The 24,784-nt window shown below is 44.1% G+C and overlaps 1 protein-coding gene across 1 annotated transcript in view; it reads right to left on the reverse strand.

Annotated features, from left to right (window-relative positions):
* SCAPER (S-phase cyclin A associated protein in the ER) overlaps window positions 1-24,784 on the reverse strand; it is a 156,715-nt gene that overhangs the window by 114,989 nt on the left and 16,942 nt on the right. Inside the window, exons 6-12 of the mRNA XM_063142209.1 lie at window positions 20,242-20,342; window positions 18,062-18,178; window positions 17,148-17,308; window positions 7,779-8,041; window positions 2,777-3,007; window positions 1,474-1,644; window positions 293-368 (exon numbers count right to left, since the gene is read on the reverse strand). Of these exons, the coding sequence (XP_062998279.1) occupies window positions 293-368; window positions 1,474-1,644; window positions 2,777-3,007; window positions 7,779-8,041; window positions 17,148-17,308; window positions 18,062-18,178; window positions 20,242-20,342 (1,120 nt within the window). The remainder of the gene's footprint in view (window positions 1-292; window positions 369-1,473; window positions 1,645-2,776; window positions 3,008-7,778; window positions 8,042-17,147; window positions 17,309-18,061; window positions 18,179-20,241; window positions 20,343-24,784) is intronic.

Raw genomic sequence — 24,784 nt, forward strand, 5'->3', positions numbered from 1 at the left:
TTACATCATGCAATCTGATAACGTTAGTCTATATTTCTATGCAATTGTATTTATTTATTCCATTCATTATCTATTTATTTATTACATTTTATACTGCCCAATAGCGCAATTTATTATCATTTTATTTTTTAAAAAACAAAACAATAGAACAATTAAAATATTAAAACATTAAAGATGTTCAAATATTAAAGGGCCAACTTAATAATCAAAGTACCAGATTAGAAATTAAATGCCTGCTGGAAGAGCAAGGTCTTAAACTGGTGTTTAAATGCATACAGTGAAGAATCTTTACCTTCATAGTCTGCCAGGACATCACTCCAGTCCATGGAAATGCCACAGAAAGATATACTTCCACTGCCCATGCTAGCCTGGAATTCCATAATGCAAAACGGAAAATAGAAAGAGAACTTTAGACACTCTTTCCAGCTTTAAGCCTACCATTCACAACGACGGCTGGAGTAACTCAAATATATTATTTATACAAATAATACATCTAACGTGCCGCAGTGTCACTTTCCCCGGCCTCATCTCCTCTGTTAAAGCGGCCATCAAAGAGGCAGGTGTGGCTACTATTTACACACCATGGTGCATTTCAGACATAATGGGGGAAACATGGTGTCCTGCAATGGAAACACGTCGTTAACCTGAGACATGCGCTTGGCCCTTGACGCTCTGTTCTTCCTTCGCAGTGGCGGTGGAGTGAGGGAGGGGGGAGGAGCTTTCCATTTTAAAGTAATCCTACATGGAGCAGGGGGTTGGACTCGAAGGCCTTAGAGGCCCCTTCTGACTCTACGATTCTAAGTTTCCATGATGTCCAAATTTGGGGAACTATGACTGGAGAACAAGCCTGGATCTGAAACCAGTTTTTTATACTGACTTGTTCTCACTAACGACAGTTTAACAGTACCAATAATTCAATTTCCTCCACACAAGTGTGAAACAGGAGGGGAGTACGCTGAGAGTGGAGCTTGTGGGCAGCTCTTTCTCCCAGGGCTCCTCCCAAACCTTCAAGTGTGCTGTTCCTGCAGCTCCCCCACCCTGACACCCCTGTTCCCTTCTGAACCAGGGGCAGGCAACTTGTGGCCCTCTATAAGCTTTGGCCTACAATTCCCATCAGCCCTACCAAGCACAGCCAGTGGTGAGGGCTGCTGGGAGCTGCAGGCCAAAACCTCTAGAGAGCCTACCCCTATCCAAAACCAAATTCTTAGCGCTTTCTCTGAACTTCTCCAACCGTAGCTCAATACTACGCAGCACAGGAAGAGAAACAGTAATAGTCAGAGTGCGCCCATATGTCTATGAACTCATGCCTGGCATACACCCCTAGAGCTCTTTTGAGCTGCACAGCTATTCTGCAATGTCAAGAACTCCCCTAGAATATCAAACCATAGTTACATTCAGATCTTGCCCTGGAAAGATTAGTTCAGCCAACAGTTCATTCAAAATAAGCACACGCACAAAGCCCCCGAGACGCACCGCGAAGTCGCTGTCATTGTCCGTCTCGAGGTTGATGTCGTTGTTCTCCTCCGCTTCAATCTCCCTGGTGAGCTGCTCCTCTTCCGCAATGGCGCTAGCAATGGCCTCTTCGTTGGCCTTCTCCAGGCGATCCGCCAACTCCTCTTTTTTAGCAAGAACCTCAGCCATGGACTAAAGAGGCAAAACCAAAATCAGAAACGGGCCGGGAAGTTTGAAAATACTTTACTGGCATGTAAAGAATCCCCCCACCCACCAGAAGTGTTCGCCTTATGCCCTTTGACCCCAGTTAAGATGAAGTATGTATGTGGCTCAGGGTCAGGCCTTTGCTGAAGGGGGATTGCCTAGAATGGGGACATGTAGACATACAGATAGGCACATATTAAGACACATACATTTTGGGAATTGGTGTTAGCTAGTATGACAAAATGCAAGTTAAATGCCGCCCCCCTTAGCAATGGTGCTGTGCTGTATTAGCTTTGCATTGAAGGCTTCGCCCGGTCGCCACAGGTGCTAAGGAACTGCCGGCAGGTGAGTGAGCGGACCGGTGGAGGAGCAACGGAGTGCTCTGTCCGCGCCCAACACAGAAACTAAGCGGGCTGCAAGAGGAAGCTCCCGTCTCGGTGCCCAGCACAGAAGGGCAGCGAGCCGTTGCAGTAGGGATGGATCTCCCCACTCTGCCAGCCCAGAGCAGGCTAGTAGGGTCTGCGAGCTTATTTGCAAGGCTGGGTTATATTCATGACGAGGGCGGAAAATGCTTCTATAAGAAATTAATCCACGATTTGTTAACAGTTGCCCAAATGGTGATGGCACAAAAATGGCCACCTGTCGAATCATCTATAGAAGGGGGCTGTGTTCAAAAACACACAGGGCTTTTCAATAAGGGGTAAGTTAATGCAGAAACGTCAGACTCGATGGGAAAGGCCCAAATCTGTCTGTTTTATGGAAGACTGGTGACCAGTAACCACATATTCAGAAACTGGGCCTCTGAATTAGCTGTGATCCACTCCTGGACCAGCCAAACGCACCACCCCACCCCTGGGCTCCTCCTTTGGTCCTATCACAGGAACCGGAAAGCCTGACGCCCTGCGCCTGCAACCCCCCTGTCAGCCCTGCTACGATCCTGGAGGTGCCCGGGGAGGGGGGTTGAGCCTGCTCCATGCCAGGCACTGCCTCTACCCCACTGAACTAGGCCCCCTCCTACTCGACTAATGCAACTACGTGTAAACAGAGGGAGGATTTAATGATCTCCTGCATGCTATTAAGTTATGTGGACTTGTTTTTAGATCAAATTAAAAGTGTTCACATTTGAAATATCCGCAGGGTCCATCTCGCTGTCGATCTTGGCTTTTTCTGTCGGATTCTCTTCCTCGCTCTTAGAAACAGCAGAGACTACTTCTTCCACCTGGGGAATTTTCGAAGGAGATTCGGAATCTACGAGAACAACCGGCACTTCGGGAGGCGACTGTAGAGAACCATCTGGCAAACCATCGCTCTTTTCAGAGACCTTGATGTCCTCAAGGACACGGGCTGTGAACTAATATGAGACAGTGATACAGAGAGGGCAGCCTTCCCCAACCTGGTGCCCTGCAGAGGTGTTGGGCTACAACTCCCACGATGCACAGCCAGCATGGCCACTGGTCAGGCACTGACCTTCCACATGCAGCCACACCCTGGCATTCTCGCTGGGGCTGAAGGACCCAAAAGCCTTGATTCTCTATATCAGAAGAGCCCTGCTGGATCAGACCAAAGGTCCACCTCGAAGGCAGATGCTTCTGGAAAGCTGACAAACAGGGCTATCAAGGCCCTTGTCGTGTGACATCAGATATTGAGATACGCTGAACACGGAGGCTCCTGTTCAGCCATCTCGGTTAGTAGCCGCTGTTAGACCTCTACTCCATTTCCATTTTAAACCGCAGTGGGTGGGAAACCTCAGGCCCAGAGGCCAAATCCATCCCTACTGTGGTCCCCAGAGGGCCACATCCTTTTCCTTGGCTCCACCCCCTTTCCCCCCAACCATTGATCATTGGGTGGCTTTTGTGCAGTTTTTCTGCATTCTGATAGACCGAAACGCAGGAAGAGCTTGAAGCTAAAATAGGCTGGTCTCTTTTGGTATTTTGGCCTTTTGTCTTCAGACTCCCCCCCCCCCCCGGAATGCCTCCCCCCAATAACATCTCCGTAATTGAATTTGGGGGCCCGGCCAAAAGAGGTTCCCCACCCATGTTTAAAAGACTTAATTTCCACCCTGGAAATTTCCCCTCTCATAATATTAAACTCCTTTATATACTTCCGGTCCTCCCCCACAGCAAAGAGTATAAACAAACACAGCCAAACGTTATCGGAACATGCACAATTTCTTCCATGGCCCAATTCACCAATGCTGCTTCGTGAAGACAGAAGGGGAAATTGGGACACTTCAAACGCAGCAGAAGTTCAGATGCCCCAAAGCCCCTGGTGACCTTGTGTGAATTTGTCTACAGAAGGCCGGTGAACCAAAGCAACGATCACCTCCCCACCTCTCTCTTCCCGTCACACCAGAATCGTCACAACCACACACAAAGTACAGCTTGTGTGTGTGTGTGTGTGTGTGTGTGTGTGTGTGTGTGAGAACACTGCTGGGAGTTGTTGGCCTTCCTCCCCCCCATAAACATGCATAGGATTGCACCCTTAGACCGGTTGAGTTTCATTTGGGAACTTGCTGTAACATCTGCTGTCTTCCAAAGCAACAGTCCCTCCCGGCCCCCGAATCTTTGAAAGATGAAGGAAGTTATATATGACGCTCCAGGAGGATAACGCACCCCCACCTAACACAAACCGTTCCTAGAGGACCTCTCAGCGTCCTTCTGAAATATAAACTCACTAAGGAAAATTAACGCCTCGTAAAATGGGTACAACGTCGTAAATCAGAAGGAAGACAGTGATATTTAGCTCTGTGGTACTTGAAAGGAAATCCCGTAAAAAGATGGCTTTCTGTTCTTTATCTAATAAAAATCCTTTACAAAGAGCATCGCTTCAACAGCAGAAAATGAAGTTTAGTTTCCAGGTCTCAAAGAAGAGAGAAACACAGACAAATGTGCTGGCAGTTCCCCTTAAAGCCCTAAATGGCTTAGGAGCCACTTATCCAAAGGATCGCCCACACCAGCCTTCCCTGATCTGCTGCCCTCCAGATGGTGTGGTTTGGGCTACAATGCCCAGCATCCCTGGCTGGGGCTCATGGTGCCCAAACCAACTGCAGGACACCAGTTTGGGGCAGGCATCTGCCCGAGACCCATGACGGGCCGTGTGGGCCCTTCTCACCCACCCACAGGGCTCCAGCATGGCGTCTGTCCTGGTCTTCCTGCGTCCCATGGCTACGGGACACTGTTTCATTTTCCCACAATGCCTCAGAACTGGGCTCTCCAAAGCCTTGCCATGGGCAGACACCTTGTTTGATGCCACCCAGCTATTTCTTAAGATTTTATTTATTAAAAAAAATAACAAGGAGGCTCGTCTCGCTGCAAAGTGAAGTGCTGCCCTCCAGCACCCGCTTTATTTGGGTTCAAAGGGATGCTTTTCTGTTTTGGCGCTTAGTCCCCACACCTCTGCCTTGCACTTCGGTTCTTGGGCAAGTGATGTGTCTTTTAGTCTCCCCACTGTGTCTTCTGGTAACTGAAGATTTTGTGATCAGCCACGCGCTCCATGGCAAGCATTGTACGAAAGGCCACAAACCCTCCCATGGCAGCCATTTTGAGAGAGCACCCACAACTTTGCAACTGTTACACTCTGGGCCAGGGCGAGAGATGGTGGAACCCTCGGTAGCACGCTGCGACGAGTTTGCACGGCACTTTGAAGATAAAGTCGCTCAGATTCGTCATGAATTGGACACCACACTTAACGCAGCTCCACTAGTAGAGGTGTTCGGAGCGCCGTCCGGTTCAGTTTTATTGGATGAGTTTCAGTTAGTGAGGCTCAAGGATGTGGACAAGGTGCTTGGCCAAGTCCGGTCGACCACCTGTGTGCTTGACCCTTGCCCCTCTTGGCTCATTACATCAAATAAGGAGGGGATCGCCGGCTGGGTCCAGGAGGTTGTAAATGCCTCCTTATTTATTTTTATTTATTTATTTATTACATTTCTATACCGCCCAATAGCCAAAGCTCTCTGGGCGGTTCACAAAAATTAGAAATTAAAACCACAGTAAAACACCCAACAGTTTAAAACACAATCCCTTGAGAGAGGGAGTGGTGCCGGCCTCTTTAAAAGAGGCGGCAATTAGACCACTCCTGAAGAAGCCTAACCTGGACCCGGAGGATGTTAATAACTATAGGCCGGTGGCTAATATCCCTTTCCTGGGCAAGGTGCTTGAGCGGGTGGTTGCAGGACAACTCCAGGCACTCTTGAATGAAACGGATTATCTAGATCCATTTCAATCGGGTTTCAGGCCTGGTTTTGGAACAGAAACTGCCTTGGTCGCCCTGTGGGATGACCTCTGTCGGGAGAGATACAGGGGGAGTGCGACCCTGTTGGTTCTCCTGGACCTCTCAGCGGCCTTCGATACCATCGACCATGGTATCCTTCTGGATAGGTTGTCTGAGCTGGGAGTTGGAGGTACTGTGTTGCAGTGGTTCCGCTCCTACTTGGATGGCCGATTCCAGAAGGTGGTGCTGGGGGATTATTGCTCTGTGCCGTGGCACCTAAGCCATGGGGTTCCACAGGGCTCTATCTTATCCCCTATGCTGTTTAACATATACATGAAGCCGCTGGGGGAGGTTATCCGGAGATGTGGACTGAGGTGTCATCAATATGCAGATGATAACCAGCTCTACCTTTCCTTTTCATCAAACCCAGGTGAGGCAGTGGCTGTTCTGAACCAGTGTCTGGGCACGGTAATGGACTAGATGAGGGCTAATAAACTGAAACTCAATCCAGACAAGACGGAGGTACTGTTAGCGGGTGGTTCTTCTGTCCGGCGAGGTGATGTTTGCCCTGTCCTGGACGGGGTTGCATTCCCCCTAAAGGATCGGGTCCGTAGTTTGGGGGTGCTCTTGGATCCAGAACTGTCACTTGAGGCACAGGTGAACTCAGTGGCAAAGAGCACCTTTTATCAGCTCAGGCTGATATACCAGCTGCGCCCTTATCTGGACAGAGATAGCTTAGCTACAGTTATCCATGCTCTGATAACCTCTCGTTTGGATTACTGCAATGCGTTATACGTGGGGCTGCCTTTGAAAACGGTCCGGAAACTTCAACTGGTGCAAAACAGGGCAGCACGCTTACTAACAGGGACTGGCCGACGAGACCACATTACGCCAGTCCTTTTCCAGCTTCATTGGCTGCCAGTCCAGGTCCGGGCCCAATTCAAAGTGCTGGTATTAACATTTAAAGCCCTAAACGGCTTGGGGCCAGATTATCTGAAGGAACGCCTCCTCCCATATGTACCTGCCCGGACCCTAAGGTCATCTTCAGGGGTCCTTCTCCGTGAGCCCCTGCCAAAGGAGGTGAGGCAGGTGGCTACCAGGAGGAGGGCCTTCTCTGCTGTGGCACCCCGGCTGTGGAATGAGCTCCCTAAGGAGGTTCGCTTGGCACCTACATTATATGCTTTTAGATGCCAGGTGAAGACCTTTTTATTCTCCCAATATTTTAACAATCTATAAATTTTAAATAACATGGTTTTAAATTTGTAATTTTGCATTGCTGCTGTTTTGTTTTTATCTGGTTGAGCTTTTATATTGTATTTTATATTATGGTTTTATACTGTTGTTTTATATTTTGAATGGTTTTAATTTTTGTGAACCACCCAGAGAGCTCCGGCTATTGGGCGGTATAGAAATGTAATAAATAAATAAACTAAGAATCGAGTGCTTGAATTTGCTTCCCTCCCTCCCAATCCCCTTTCCTTTTGTGTCATGTTTTTTAGATTGTAAGCCTGTGGGAAGGGACTGTCTTAAGAAATATTTTTGTAAGTCGCCTTGAGAGCCTTTTTGACTAAAGGACGGGATAAAAGTACTATAATAATTAAATAAACACTCAAAAATTCGAAGGTACGCAGTGACCCAAAATAGTTGGGGACCCCTGCTCCAGAACAATGGGTGCTCAGAGGAAATGTAAAATGGCAGCTCAGGTTTGCCCACCACGGTTTCCAGGTATGCCCGTGGCAGGGACACACACACACACCGGTACAGGAAGAGGGGGGCGCACGGATTGCATTTTGCCAAGGAGTCCTCAATCTTGCTGCCTGGCCCAGTACAAGCAACAGTTAACAAGATAACCCTCCTAAAAAACTACAGCCAATAACCAGTTTTCAAAAAAGCTCACCCCAAATGATGCTTACCTGAGTCCTTTCAGCAAGAGGGTGCTCACATTGGTAGCAGGGCTCTTTCAGGATGGGTTCAGTGTGGTTTGATAGGCTGTCCTCGGTAAACAAGCCCTTCTGTTTCTTCTCTGATGGATGAAGAACTACATTTTCTTTGTCGCTGTCATCCTTGAACTGTGATAGCTCTGCGGAGGACGTCGCTTTCGCAGCCAAAGTGGAAGACTTGGATCTCACGGGCCTGCCCCGCTGGACCGTTTCCCACCCTTCAGCGTCCCTTTGCTCTGCATTACATCATTAAAAAGCAAAGCACGAAATCAGGAGCCAGATTCAGTACAAACAGATTTACACAGAGGAAGCTTCTGACATTTTGCCTCCCCTGGTCAAAATACTGGCCCGGTCATTAGAAAAAGCACCTAATCAGGAGCAATTTCCTGTTGAGAACAAGTTGAGCCGACTCACATAAAACAAGGCTCTCATGATCACACTGTTGTATGCAAAGGGGATCAACTACCTTGGCTAGTTTATTTCCTCTCTCCCAAATCCGATTCTGCAAATAGAGCAGAACACCGTTTGAATATGCATAGGGGGCATTTTATACCCCCCTTTGCTTTATTCCTTCCCCCCTCTTTGGTATCCACATCTCCCAATTATTTTCTGCACCTCTTTGCTCCCCTCTGTCCCCGGGTCTTCCTCTCCTCTGAGTGCGACCCTTTTATAAAGTCTGGCCTGCGTGAGCCCAAGGACTCCCGGTTAACCAGGGGCCAACGGACGCATCAAGAGGTGCTAAAAATCTTCCGGGCCAGCCAGTCGGCTTCCCTTCCTATCTCAAAACAGTAGCCATTTTTAAATGGAGTTCAGCATTACTTGTCTTCACGATGCCAACCCCAGTCATTGAGGGCGGGGTGTGTGCGTGGAAAGCCCCTAGACTGCAACGAGGAGGGAAGCGCCTGGGGGAGGGGGCGCATTGCACGTGACGGACCCACCCCACGCTGGGTATCGCAAGCTGGGTTTGGTTACTTGCCCAGTTTTGCCCATGAATAATTCTTGGTGCTCTTCTGACAATCCTCTAGCCACCTTTGAGCTTCCCAGTTTCTGCTTCCTCTTGTATTACATGGAAGTGACAAGCCATCTGCTGTTGTCAGCCCCTCCGCCCACCCCGCCCCACCCCAGCACAGCCATTTAGGCATCACGCCTTTCAAGCTACTCCTCCTAGAAGAACGGTCCTGTAACCTTATTAACAACACTAGTGAGAAAATGGCACATGCAGCGTGGCAAAGCAGTCTTATATTCCTTACAGTAAAACGTTTATTTCAAAGTGATCTGTTGCATTGAGTATGGCCTGCTCTTTGCTAACTCTCAATTCTTCTTGAAAAAGCCCCCCCTTGCATTCAATGAGAATATTTTACTAGAGGATCTTGCAGTAGGGTCTACGATAACGTACACCTGCATCCACTGGTGGCCAAATGACATTGGGAACTGGAGAAGTGGGGCAGCCTTGAATTTCCCACTTCAGCCCAGTCCGAGAGGAGCTGGAGGTAGAATCTCTGTTTGAGCACTACCACAGTAATTCTGCACGCACTTTCCTGGGAGTTACCTGCATTGAACTCAATGGGATTTTTAAGTACATGTGCAATAGGATTGCACTGTAAGGCTGCTAACCTGAATACTGGCCACCCCACTGCCAGATCCCATGACTCTCCTCAATCACGCAGCAGCCAGGATCCAAACCACCACCACTGCCCCACTTCCATAATGTAACTATGCGCTGTGTGAAAAGGGAGGACTTCTTCACACAGCGCATAGTTAAAAGATGGCCACCAATTTGGATGTCATTAAAAGGGGGGGGTGGATAAATTCCTGGAGGCGAAGGCTATCCATGGCTACTAGCCCTGATGGTTGTGTGCTATCTCCAGGATTCAAGGCAGTAAGCCTGTGTGCCCCAGTTGCTGGGGAACATGGGTGGGAGGGTGCTGTTGCACCATGTGCTGCGTTGTTGGTCCCTGGCCGACGGCTGGTTGGCCACTGGGTGAACAGAGTGCTGGACTAGATGGATCCTTGGTCTGATCCAGCCTCAGGGCTCTTCTGATGTTCCTATGTTTCCTGCACAAACAGATTGGCTGGGGGATGCTGGGAGTTGTAGTCCAATGCATCTAGAGGGCAGCAGGTTAGGGAAGGTTGCTTTATATTCAGTTCACTTTTAACTGTCACTTTGGTTAGAATCTAAGTAGTACATTATGTGTAAAGTCTTAAATGATGCATGCAAGATGCCCACACTAATCAGAAGCCTCGAGTGCAGCAACCAAGATTCTGTTGTTGTTGTTTTTAAAAAAGATATCCTTCAGAAGCCAGGCAACGGGAATCTCAAGAACGGGATTTGGTGAGCGGTGCCAAATCAACTTCTGGAGGGCATTTTTGGCCAAAAAGGTAGCACAGAAACAAACTGTAAGGTAACAAAATAAAACATCACGGTGGGGACTGGTAAGAAACAGTCCAAGGTCTAGAACCAGACCCCAGCCAAGCTTTTGAGAAAACAACGAGATAGAGTCATAAATATACATGAGACGCAGCAGAATAAAAGCACATTTCAAAGTGAGGGGAGAAAGCATATAGCACCTAGCATGGATTCTGTAGCTTTACAATGCAATAAATCCTCCTCTGAGAACTGGGGGAATAAAGTATTCCTTGATAGATACGGCAATATTCCTGTAATTTGTTCTTTGCTTAAGTTGACTGATGTAGCCATATTCACACTCGCAGGCAACCAACTCAAGCTTATAACGGCACTCCAAACCAAAAGCAAATCTAAAAAATATCAAAGCCTATTGACAAACTCCACCTAATATAAGAAAAAAAGTGACCATGGCCTCAATCTAGCTTTAGATACAGACAACTTGATTAAAGGTGTGATCCTATGCACATTTAGACAGAAAACGTCCTACAACTTCAGCATTCTCTTCTGCCTGAGCACGCAAAGGGATTTGCACCCTAAAGATTTCTTTTTAAAAACCATTTCTGCAAGCCTTGTAGTTCCGCCTGCTGATTCCTCTCTTATGGGTGGATGATGGTGTTTTCGCTCTGCAAGGACGGCATTCGCCCTCTGCATTGTGCGATCCGGATATTGTCAGCGGCCAGGAGCCAGATATTGCACAAGTGCATGCTGGGAGCAGATTATTGGGTTAGTAGGATAAGGTGAATAAGGAATTATACACACTTACCTGGGAGTAAGTCCCATTGAACACAATGAAGCTTACTTCTGAGTAGACTGATTATGCTTGAACTGTTAACCTCTCAGAAAACTGCACGTTTTTTAAAAATAACGTTTCTCAGCCAAACAGACGTTTCAAGCAAAGGAAACTACAACAGGATAAAGCACCACCTGTGCTCAAAGAACAAACCATCCATTATCGCTTTTAACCCTGGTCTCTGCAGACATACGGTCTACCTATCAGCACTTTCTTGAAGGTATTGGCCGAACACAGGTCTTGTGGGGCTACTTGTACACTTCTAAACCCGTGAAACTCAACACCTTTTTGGTTTTTTAATAATGGTCCCTGATGTCCGTGATGATGTATAAGAAGCTGTGAGGACTTTTATTTTATTTTTACAAAACAAAAAGAAAAGAAAAGAAGCCCAGTTGTTGTTTTAATTACTCTGAAATAATATTATTGCTTTTTTCTTTTTGAGAGTTAGGTTCGTAGTCAATATAGTCAAAGGAAAACAGCAAAAAAAAAAAAAAGGCTTGCGCTTTTTAAAAACTAAGATTTATTGTGGCATATAAATGTGTGTGGACAAGAGTTTATATACCAATAAATCTGATAGCCTTTTAAGAAGTGCCACAAGACCCCTGCAGCAAAAAGAAAAGAAAAGTAAAAAGACGAAAAGAAAAAGGGGAAAGACAGACTAGGTGAAGCTACACCCTCTGACATTTTTAAGCTGGACTTCTTTTTTAAGTTATTCAAAGACGTTAGTTTTTAAATTAGGTTTTAATGCATGGGCATGGGACCTGAGGTCCTCCAGATGTTGTTGGACTCAAATTCCCATCAGCCCTTACTAGTATGGCCAATGGGCAGTGATGATGTGAGCTGCAGCCCAGCAACACCTGGAGAGACAAGAAGATGGCTCCTGAAACACAGGTTAGGGGTTCAATCTGTACTGGAGCAAAACACCATAAAAACTTAATCTAAAAATGATACAATATAAAGTATTCATCCACAAATACACAAGATCTCATCCCGTTCCGCTCACAGGCCAGAATGAATATTAGAAAAGCCGACCACAATGACTGGCCCATACCTAATGTCCAAATGCCTGGGGAAATTAGTTCACGCACTGCAGCGACTAAGGTGTGCCTGTCGCTAGTATGGCAATTATGTTTTTCTCATACACCTTTAACCAAAAGAACCCTCATCCCTTTGGCATTCAAAGAAAGAGAGTGAAGGGATACGAAATGAGGGGGACGCAAAGGAGTTTCCGGCAGTGATGCCTGGCATGAGAGTTGGGGTGTTACAAGCATGCTCCTATTGTGATCCATGAAATTCTATAGAATATGGGACAAAGACTATATTTTCTGGATGGCTTAATCTTATCACTTCCATTCAATCAAAAGCAATGTAATGCAGCTAAGGGCTGATTAGCCAAGATCATACTGGGCTGGTTCAGGTGCCACTCTGAAACGTCCACCTTCAGCCGGCACTGGGCTTGCACTGCAGCTCATCCTTCCTCCGGCACAGCAGTGAGAAGCCTAAAAACTTTTGCTTCTGTTTTAGTTTAACAGCAGTTTGCTGTGTTGCCTGAATCCAGAGAAACTGTGCGTAATCTTCAGTATGGTTTAGAATCAAGCCAACTTTAAACCACAGTTAATAAAGCTGCCTTTTTTTCACTAACCGTAGTTAATCTTAAACTACAGTTTGGAGTTTGGACAACATGATAAACCACTCTGGGGTGTAATAGAATTGTTAACTGTACTATGAGATAATTGTAGATAGAAATGTTAAGCATAGAGACCTTGCCGGCTAGGCGCAGCACTGCCTCCCCCTCTCCCCCTAAAGTAGATGGCTGGACTTACGGGGATTTTGGGGGGGGAAGAGGTGGGGGGAGGGGAGGGGGGAGGGGGGAGGGGAGGGGTTAGAGTAAGGGGATTGAGGGTTATGTTATGGTGTTTGTGTTTTTATGTATGTGAATTTGAGTTTCAGAGCACAAGGGATTGGAAGAGACTTCAAAAGGGTGAATATGGATAAAAAAATAAAAGTATCAACACTCAATGTTAAAGGTTTGGGGGCAGTCGTGAAAAGGAGGAGAATAGAACAAATGTTTAATAAAGAAGGATCTGACATTTTAATGATGCAAGAAACACATCAAGGGTTCGAGAACGTAAATATGATAAAATTAAAGTGGCTAGCTTATTATGAAAAGTCATTGGGGACTTCAAAAAAAAATGGAGTGGGCACTTTGATTTAAAAAAAAAGTGGTTTTACATTAGAAGCTACAAAAAAGGATGATAGTGGTAGATATCTTATGATAAAAGGTAAAATTGAAGGAAAGGTATATACATTAATTAATGTTTATGCCCCAAATGAGAGACATAGAGAGTTTTTTATAAAATTATTTAAAGAAATAGAAGAATTTAAGGAGGGGTATGTTATCTTAGCTGGGGATTTTAATATGGTTATGGATAATAGATGGGACAGGTCAAACCCCACTAATGTTGAAAAGAGAAATAATATTACTATATTGAATAAATTAGTAAAAGAAAATGATTATGTGGATTCGTGGCGTTTACTTAATGGGGTTAAGCCTGGGTTTTCATATTACTCCCCAGTTCATCATACATACTCCAGGATAGATCATATATTTGTCTCAAAAGATTTTGCAACTAAGATTTGTAAAATGGAAATGGGGGTAATAAAGGTAACTGATCACGCATTGTTAAGTTTAGAATTTGCAATTAAGAAGAATTATAAAGAGGCGTATAGATGGAAATTGAACACAAAAATATTGAAATATAATAAAGTGGTTGAAAAAATTCAGAAGGAATTGTCAGAGTCATGGGAAATTAATGAAAAGGGAGGAACAGCTGGGTCAGTCGTTTGGGACACCATGAAGGCTGTAGTAAGAGGAATTTGTATTAGAGAAATGTGTAGTTTAAAAAGACAACAATATGCAGAGCAGGAGAAGTTAGAGACAGAAATTAGAAGTTTGGAGGAAGAATATTGGCAGGGTAAAAATAAATATAAATTAGTAGAAATACAAGCTAAGAAGAAACAATTAGAAAATTTAAATTTAGAGGAGGTTCAAAAAAATTTAATATATATGAAAAGGGAGTATTTTGAAAATAGCAATAGGAATTCTAGATTGCTTGCCAGGCTCACACAAAAGGAAAAAGGGAGAAACGGGATAGAAGCATTGAAGGATAATAAAGGGAATTATTGTTATACAATGAAGGATAAAATAAAAAAATTTCAGAAATTTTATCAAGAATTATATGAGGGAAAAGAAACTCAAAAAGAAAAGTTGGAGGAATATATTGGAAGGTACATAAAGAAGGGAATAAAAATAAATGGAGAAGGTAATAACTCAAAGAGAAGTTGAAGATGCAATTGATAATTTGAAAGTGGGTAAATCACCGGGAGCAGATGGTCTAGGATCAGAATATTATAAAGTTTTTAAGGAGTTTTTAGTTCCGAAATTAGTGAAACTTTATAACGCTATATTATTAGGAGAGAAGATACCAGAATCATGGGAACATTCATTGATAATATTAATTCCAAAACCAGACAAAGATTTGACTATCCCTGATTCATATAGACCTATTTCACTAATAAATCAGGATGCTAAAAATTTTTCATCTATTTTGGCTAAACGGTTAAATAAATTTATATCAGAATATATAGGAGAAGATCAATGTGGATTTGTGGCAGGAAGGCAGATGCATAGTTTAGTGGGAAGAGTTTTAAACGCAATACATGCAATAAAAAAAATCAAACATTAAGGCAGGAATTTTGGCATTGGATATTTTTAAAGCTTTTGATTGTGTGAGCTGGCAAGTATTAAAGATTATTGTAGATAAAATGGGATTTGGAAATAAATTTAAAACTATAATAGAACAGTTATATTCCCAAAATACAGCTGTAGTGGTGGTAAACGATGGACTCACTGAAAAGATATGACTAGCCAGAGGTACAAGACAAGGATGTCCGCTCTCGCCAGTCCTGTTTGTAATGGTTATGGAAGTATTGGCGAATGCATTAAGGGATGACGGAGGGATAGAAGGAATTGGAGAGGTAAGGGGAATAAAATTGAATATGTTTGCGGATGATACCCTACTGACTATTAAAAACCCAATAAGAAAAATAGATAGAATTAAATCTCAATTGAGAGAATTTGAAGAAGCTACAGGGTTAAGAATAAATTGGTCCAAATCAGAGATGATTTTGTTTAATTATACTAAGAAGGAAGTAAAGGAATGGGAGTATAAGGGAATAGAAATGAGAGTTAAGGAGGAGATTAAATATTTGGGAATTAAAATTACAAAAAACCTAGATAATTTAGAAAAGGGTTAGGGTTAGCTAAAATTAATTTTGTGTTTAGGATGTTACCAATAAAAATTTCAGAAATTGAGATAAAAAGTTGGCAAAATATTATTAATAAATATTGTAATGGAGAAAAGAAAGCGAGGGTAAATAAGAATAAATGGTATTTAAGCCAAAAAAAAAGAGGATTGGGTCTCCCAAATATAAAATTATACTATGTAGCAAATAGATTAAGACATATTGTAGAAGCAATTATAGGAGTAGGAGACTTAGATTGGATGGAGGATAAAACTACAAGTAATGTAGAGATGAGTTTGGAAAATATCTTTTTTAAGGAAGGAGGGAGAAAGTGGGTTGAAAGTATAGATAATCCACTCCTGAGGTCCCAATGGGAAATTTGGAGTAAATTTAAAGGGAAGTTGCTTCCGAGCAACTCTCCCTTATCACCGGTAATAATGTTAAAGAATTTCCCAGAGGGACTGAAGGGTAGATTAAGCAAAATATTAAAGGAGAAAAATAAATTGAAATTAAAGGATTGGTTAAGAGATATAAATACAAGAGACGATATGGAATATTTGTTAAAGGAGAAAAATTATCTTGGTTAGAGTATGGGCAGTTAGAACAATGGAATAAAAAGTGGATTAAAGATAATAGAGTTTGTAGAGAAATGATGAAGTTTGAAGAGTTAATAGTAAATAAGGAAAAAGGTAAAGGGGGAAGTATAGTCTTAAAAGGGTTAATGAGCGAAATATATAAAATATTGCTAGAAAAGGAGTTAAGGGATAGCTCAGGGAAAATGGTATGGGAGACAGATTTGAAGGTACAAATAGGGCGACAGAGCTAGGAGGGACTGTGGAAACAAAGAGTGTTGAGAAGTATGTCAGTGAGAATAAAAGAGAATTACTTTAAAATTTTGTGGAGGTGGTACCTAACCCCGATTAGATTGAATAAGATAAATGAGCAGCATTCAGCAAATTGTTGGAGAGGTTGTGGGTAAAAAGGAACGTATTTACATATGTGGTGGGAATGCAAATATGTTCAAAGATTATGGAAGGTGGTGTTTTTGGAAATTGAAGAAATAGTGGGAATGAAAATAGAATAAACACCAAAGATTGCATTACTGTCACTATTTGAAGATTTAAAATGTGGAAAAGAAATTAAAGAATTGATATCGAGTTTGCTGACTGCAGCACGATTGATGATAGCTAGGAACTGGAAGATTCAGGGGGAATATTCTATTGAAGAGTGGTATAGAAAAGTTTGGGATATAGCTATTAACGATAAATTGACTTGTAATATTAAGTGGAGGAAAGGTATAACTAAAATAAATGAGTTTGAAGGAATCTGGAAACAGTTCCTAATATTTGTGTTTACTAAGGGAAGTGGGAAACCGCCAGCGGAAGAAAGCATGAGATTTTCGAAGCAGGAACAGATCCCGAGGTGGAGGGTGCACTTATATGTTTAGAATGATTATATATGTAATGATAGGATAGGTTATAGTTAATATTACTTTATATATGTATTCAGCATTTATTCAAAATGTATGTAGTATGTTGTGTTGTTGTTTCTTTTTTGTAAGATGTTTATTTTGTGTTTTAAAATAAAAAAAATATATTTTTTAAAAAAACATGATAAACCACGACTAATATGAAATAAAAGGGAAATATTCCAATTTCCTTCACACAGATGTGCCAGAGGGGAGGAGGAGGAGGGAAGCGCCCAGGACTGCAGCTCATTCTCCTCATGTGAATTAACAGGACATCCAAAAAGCAGTTCTTATCACAGTGCGTATTCTACTTTTTAAACTGGAGGGTTACCAAAACACTCCTAAATAATCAGGCCACCTAGAGACACTTGCCATTTCTCCGTGAAGATTTCTGCGCTGGGGTGGGCACACACATTTGCGCTGTCGCCATCTCTCTGCTGGGAACCGCTGCGGCGTGGCTGGCTTTCACTTTGTCTGCCCAACTTACACCCGACGGAGCCAGACGATTCGACGTCACTGTGGCAGGCGGAGCCCTAAGGAGAGAAAAAGCCACAGGGCCAGCTGTTCCATCGTGGCAGCTGGACACTTCCCCAACCTGGTGCCCTCCAGTCCCTGCCAGCGTGGCCTAGGGTTGGAAACGGAAAAAGAAGAAGTGGGGCAGCGGGAAGGAATGGGAGGCCCTCCCCCCTGAGCATAGCCATTCCCACTCGGAGGCAAGAGTCAACACCCACTGTGCGATACCCTCTTTCACGTTGCGCTTCCTCCCACCTGCTGGATCAGAGCCCTCGATGATGAAATATTTCCCTCTCTCCCCCACTAGCAGCAGTATTTATTGTTCATCAAAACTATCATAAACTTAATTAACATTAATTGTTCAGGATAAATCTCCGGGGCAATTTGAAAGTGGCAACTGCACGTATTTTGCCCACTGCACTACAGAAGAAAACGCCTACCAATCTCGCTCAATGTGGTAACGTGATATTTATCTTTTCTTTTCTTTTTTAATGTTAAGCTCACTGAAGTACACTATTACAGGACACTAAACTTAATATTGCCTGACACTGAAAAAAAAAAAAATTCCTTCGCCAAAAGACAAACCAAGGTAAGTGAAGGTGAGCAATCAAAGCTACAGCCAGAAGTCCTTCTAAAATAGCCTTCCCCAACTACGCTGGCTTGGGAGTGATGGGAGTTGTAGTCCCACACATCTGCAAGGATCAGTTTGCGGAAGGCTGTTCTAAGGCTTTGTTTTAACCCTTGAGATGGCCAAGGTGACTTCGGTTTCATACCCAAAGTTTAGACTCCTGCGAGCGCTGGAGGTCACACTGATTCGGTCGCTTGACGGGCTTGGAATTACATGGCGTCCTGGAGACATCTTCTTTACTTCCCATGCTAACGAAGTTGGTCTGCAAATTAAATAAGGCATATTCTAAGCAAGAACTATGGATTGGCACCCCAGCTTCACTGGCAATTAACTCCATGCCGGTGGATTCCATAAAGCCAGAGGTAGGCGAGACGATCCTGTGCCCCTTTGTAAGGATCTCATTATCTCAGGCCGCCTGGTTAAATGTAAATGGGGGGGGGGATCTTTCATGAGCGTTTGTTCTTAAATGTGGACATTAATGCAGAAATAGGGCAGAACAGATGGAAATGAATAATAATAATGGAAATGAATAATAATAATAATAATAATAATAATAATAATAATAATATTTTGGGGCGCATTTCAGGGCAGAAACCCTCTCAAGTCAATGTACAGCATTAAAACACATAAAACAGATAAAATATTAAAAGCGATAAAAACAGCAATAAAAAACAACACAACCAGCAATAAAAACTGCAACAGCGGCAATCACATCATGAGAAGTCCAGAGTAAAATACAGTAATAGGTTCCAAGTCCTTCCTAAAAGCCTGCAATGATGGAGCAGGGCGGAACCTTGATGGCAACTTGTTCCAGATGTGTGGGGCCACCGCAGGGAAGGCCCCCTCATGTGTGGTCACCCACATAACTGCTCTCACATGTGGGCCAATGAGAAGGGCCTTTCTTAATTAAGAACATAAGAAGAGCCAAGAGGGTCCATCTAGTCCAGCACTCTGTTCACGTGTGTTGACAAGGAACCCACAAGCAGGACACAGGTGCAACACCACCCTCCTGCTCATGTTCCCCAGCATCTAGTGCATAGAGGCTGATCTTAAAGGGCGGGTGGGCTGAAATGTATGCAGAATGGAAACAGAACACAAACATACTGTCCTGTACATCCCTTGCCTCGAGACTTTGTTTTTGTATTGAGCTTTTGCTAACCTGGTGCCCTCCAGATGTTTTGGACTACAACTCCCAGAATTCCTGACTATTACTCATGCTGGCAGGGAGCAATGAGAGTTGAAGTCCCAAACATCTAGAGGGCACTGGGTGAGGAAGGCAGGGATACAGCCTAGATTCAAATTCACACACACACCCTCAGCTAATGGTCTTTCACTGTCACAATGCCGCGACTCAGCTGCCTGGAAGGAAAGCTTTGGCCAGACAAATACAGCCTGCAAACCTCATGTTTATTTATTATGCTTACATCCCGCCTTTCCACCAAAAACAAAACAATAAAATACAAAATACAATATAATATTGTAACTATTAAAACAGAAAAACAAGTCAAAAGAATCAATAAAACTAAGGAACATACAGCACCCACTGGTAAAAAACCATTTCAGCAACTGGCAAGTCAACTTAAGCCTCTCTGAATAAGAATGTGTTTGCCTGTATCTTCTATATAACAGAAAGAGTTTCTCAAAGAGTACACCATGGTTGCCACTTACTTTTCACCTTACCAAACCAAGTCTAAAATTCTGCAGTTTAAAAGACTTTTATCCTGCTTTTCTTCTCCAATGGAGATGCTCAAAACAGCAATCAAAATATAATAAACAAAAATAAAAACAATAATACAATCCTTAAAGTAACTAAGGGCACAATCCTATGCACGTTTAGATAGAAAAATGTCCGACATCTCCCACCATGGCCCAGCCAGGGATGCTGCCTGAGGCACGCTGGAAATTGTAGGACTTTTTTCTGCCTAAACATGCATAGGATCGTGCCCTAAGTCTTTCATTGCACCATGAGCTTGTGCATGCAAGTGTCCACAACTTATTCAGAATAATGGTTCTACTAATTCTCATACCTGGTGAAACTCACTCAATACACAAATTGCAGGTAGATGCAAAAGTGTAAAATTAATTCTACTTTTTAACGACACGGGCATGAAGGCATTCATGCAGCCTCATTCAGACATCATGGCAAACTGCGTTCATTGCAAACCAGGGCATGTGATGAGGGGGGAAAGCCTGCAAGCCTGACGCACAACCCTGACAGCTAAACTGTGGTTTGACCACAATGAATGCGTATATGATCTGGGAGTCACGCAAGCGGAGTGGAATAAAGCGCAAGCTACGCTGGAAATGCACCATTTCTCCGATTACCTGCTTTGGGCATCTGCTTTCTCTAGCTTCTCCTGGAGCTGTATCCAATCAATCAAAGCCTTGAAATCTCGGACGTAGTTATCGAGCATCATCAGCACCTCCTACAACAAAAAAAGCTTGGTCAAGAACAGTTCACACATCAAAGGAAAAGCAGCAATTAAATTCACATAGTAAATTAAGAATAAATAATTATAGAAACACATAATGGTACTTATTCTGTATAATGTTTCATCCTGTAACATCAGAAGAGCCCTGAGGCTGGATCAGACCAAGGGTCCATCTAGTCCAGCACTCTGTTCACACAGGGGCCAACCAGCCGTCGGCCAGGGACCAACGAAGCAGCACATGGTGCAACAGCAGCCTCCCGCCCATGTTCCCCAGCAGCTGGTGCACACAGGCTTCCTGCCTCGGATGCAAGAATCAGCTGGACAGCCCTCTGTCAGGGATGCTTTAAGGTGGATTCCTGCATTGAGCAGGGGGTTGGACTCGATGGCCTTGGAGGCCTCTTCCAACTCTGCTATTCTATGATTCTAGGATATATGGATGCTCAACACATGACGTGAGGCTGCTAATGGACCCACCCACACTCCAGCACATTGGCTAGTACTTCTGTGGTGGAGGAACTCACAGTGGAAGGACAACATAGCTGTACATACCACATGTCGAGCACACCTAGTCTTTATGAGGAAGAGAAGACGACCTGGAGCTGTCATTTTCAGCAGCAGCAGCCCCAGTAAATTTGTAAGGACTGGCTCTGCCTTCAGAAAAGGCACACAGTTGACTGGAGGGCGGGGACTGACCATGGTTTGATGGCCTTGCACTTACTTATTGAATTTATACTCTCCCTTTCTACCGGAAGTGGCACTTCTTCAGGGAAGGTTGTTGTTGTTGTTATTATTATTATTATTATTATTATTATTATTATTTATTTATATAGCACCATCAATGTACATGGTACTGTACAGAGTAAAACAGTAAATAGCAAGGCCCTACCGCATAGGCTTACAATCTAATAAAATCATAATAAAATAATAAGGAGGGGAACAGAATGCCAACAGGCACAGGGTAGGGTAAGCAGGCACAGGGTAGGGTAAAACTAACAGTATAAAGTCCGCACAACATCAAGTTTAAAAAGCTTTAGGAAAAAGAAAAGTTTTTAGCTGAGCTTTAAAAGCTGCGATTGAACTTGTAGTTCTCAAATGTTCTGGAAGAGCGTTCCAGGCGTAAGGGGCAGCAGAAGAAAATGGACGGAGCCGAGCAAGGGAAGTAGAGGCCCTTGGGCAGGCGAGAAACATGGCATCAGAGGAGCGAAGAGCACGAGCGGGGCAATAGTGTGAGATGAGGGCAATAAGGTGAGGCTAACTACTTTCTTGGTTCCTTCCAGCTCTGCAAGATGTGCAGGGGAGAACCTCAGTCTACCACTGCATGGCTGTAGCCCACCATCCTAGAGCTCACCATTGCCCACTGTTGACTGCAGGGATTAAGCATTACAAAATGGCCAGCGGGGTTAGAGTTCCAACCTGCCCAGTGCCCCTGTCCTGCTCCAAGCCATGACCTTTCAAAGTTACAAGGAGCACATCTGACAGAGATCTGTAGCCCTACTTTATCTAGATCTACACTACTGCTTTTTAGCGGTACTGAAGTGCACCAATAACTTTTGGGGCACATTACACATTCCATATATTGCTTTCATGGTGTTATTTCCTGCTTTTTATTCCACATTATCCGAAATACTGCAACAACTGTCATTGTGTGTCCTGAGAGGTATTAATGCACAAGGGGGATGTAGTGCTACCACGATTGGATCGTAATGATTTGACACAAAGTGTAGATCTGGCCCTGAAGCAGACATTTGGTCTCCATCCGGCCAAGGGCCGGCCAAGTCTACTTCCACGGGGACATTCAGAGGGCCACTCAGCCAGAGCGCGGACTGCAAGGAGCGAGCTGCCCAGCAACTGCTACTTGGTTAGAAAATCCAGCCTCCCCCTGATGATCTGCCGCTTCCTAAACATTTAGTCGTTCTGAAGAGATGAAATTATATTTCTCCGGCGGGCTGGCACACAGAAATTACAGTTAATGGCTTTAAAGACCCGATTTTAAGGAATGCCTAGCTCCGCCGTTATCCGAAATTATCAGAGCAAGTACCATGCAGCTGTAATCCGAGTCCTGTTTGACGAACAAGGGAATACAAACAAGACAAGCAGCTGGAGTGGCCCCATATTCACTGATGCACATCTTTCTCCCTACAGCTATGAAGGCCATTTTGTCAAGCGGGAGGCAGCCGAACAAAAGTGGCTCTGAGAGCGTCGTTACAGGCATCCAGATAACTACATATAGATGTACAGCTAAAATTACCAATTAGTTTACCAATTGGCTGCAACGGATTCGATTGGTTTGTAATTAATTCTCGTTACTGGCGCACACGGCAGGATGGTTGGCGCCATCCCTTTGTCCCACTGACACACAATCCTCACGCACAGGGCCCAAGGGGCTCAGCCATCAATACAGCTCTCCAGTTCACCCATGGTCCGGAGTGTAGCAGATATACCCGACGGTGCTGAAGCAGTGGAAACATGTACCACTTGAGAAGGTGCTGACAAAAAAGGAACCTTTATGGGGCAGCCTCTTCCTGCAACGGAGCCGTGGCCATTGGAAAATCCCATCGTTTTTCAAGGTCAAGCACATCTCTAGAGTAATTCCTAAAGCAAAAGGCTGGGTTTATAAGAGAGAGCTAAGGATCGGGAGGAGGAAGGGGGAGGGTTAGCTTAATTAGAAAGCTGGGTATTTGTTAATTCAAGGGAGACTCAGTAAAAATGATTGTACAGGAGTATCTACACCCGCAGCAATAGAATAGACTATCATGTGGACACTTGGAAATGTAATGTTCAAGGAGCAGATATGGCCCATATTTGGTGGTTATGTGCTACGGCTCTAGCATGTTGGCTTCAGATAATCATCCAGCAGATAACCAGGGTGATCGTGAGTCATGATCAGGGCCAGGGGTTGGCATTGCTGGGCACCTGCTGAGATCCACATTTTAGCAGGGGCTGCACTGTCAACCCTGACCCAATGGCTGCCCCTCCTCCTCCCCAAGGCTTCCTGCTCACCTGCCTCCTCGAAGCAAGTGATCAGGGACAGGGGACAGGAGAAGGTGCAGCAGCCTCCACCTGCTTTGCCAGTGGAGGCCGTGGGCCAACTAGGGTGGCCCTGCTGAGGGTATCTCCCCAGGGACCCCCTAAATCCTGGTGCTGACATGGACCGTGGACACTTTAACCATTCTCCTTAATTACTCAGAAGACGGTAGATAAAAAAAACAACCTGGTCATTAATTATGAATTTGTTTGTTTCTTCAAAAGTAGCATATGCTCGACGAGGGGAATCCTTTAATGTTCCACTATTTCAGAAGGGCTTTTGAAAAGTCAATTTTTTTTACATAGATAAATTAAGAGGAACAGTTCAAAGAAGAGTTAGTCCTAATTTCTACTGGTAGAAAAACAATGGGACTCAGAATACCAATTTAAGAGAGGCTGGATTTGCCAAAGCCATTGTGAATTGTTCTGTTTCGTAGCTATCTTGGCTCTCCAGAATTCTTTTTGTAGGTATTTGGTGGGTACTTTGCCCATCGTTGTTTTTCTCCCATGTTTATTTACTTATTGTACATCCTTGTTGTTGTTCTTACATCTCTTAAATAAAAATGCATTTTAAAAAAAAATCTGTTCAATTTTTAATTTTTTTTATCTACTGCTACTTTGGACATTTCTTGAACTTCTAAGATTGGCTTGAAATTTTCAAAAACAATTTTACAGTTGAGTTTTACAGCTTTTACTCGTGGAGTTGAATATAATCCTTCCATTTGCTTGTCTCTATTATGGCCGAAATAAATTTGTTACAGACATGAGCTGCGCTGAGAAAAGAAAATTAAAATGGAGAGTATATAGGTGGAAGGACAGATGTCACCAAAGGCAAAATGTTTTGGGAGGACTCCAAAACAAATTCCAAAGATCTAACCTCCCCAACCCACTCACCGCCTTTCTGAGACCCCCCAACAAAACTGAGCAAAGGGAACAAGGTTGTTCTTTAAGGCTGCAATTTGGCCCTGGTCCCCTGGGTGCCAAGTAACTTGAGTCTTGTCTCTGTGCTGAAATATTTATTCATTCGGTTTTGAGCAGGCGAGCACTAAAAAGAAAAGAAGCAATGCCGACATCTAGCAATAGCACTGACAGAGCCTTGCACGTGTGCAAAGGACTTAGATTTACAGCTGCTAGCAATTCATACAGCGCCAACACTCCTCACAAACGCAGGAGCCGGCCCTCATATGCCAGGCCAGATTATTTGTCCACCACGGCCAGTTTGCTTGACTGGCAGCAGGTCTCGCAAGACGCTTTCCCTCGCTATCTGCCACCTGTTGACTGGAGGTGCTGGGAACGGAAGCAGGGACCCTTCTGTGTGCAAAACGAGCGCACTCTGAGACTGGGCCCTGCCCCTTTAGGTGAAGGAGGCACTGCTTCAACTCACACCCTACATTCAAAACTATAAGTAGCCA

The sequence above is a fragment of the Elgaria multicarinata genome, chromosome 16 (genome assembly GCF_023053635.1).
Source record: "Elgaria multicarinata webbii isolate HBS135686 ecotype San Diego chromosome 16, rElgMul1.1.pri, whole genome shotgun sequence".
NCBI classification, from domain to species: Eukaryota; Metazoa; Chordata; class Lepidosauria; order Squamata; family Anguidae; genus Elgaria; species Elgaria multicarinata.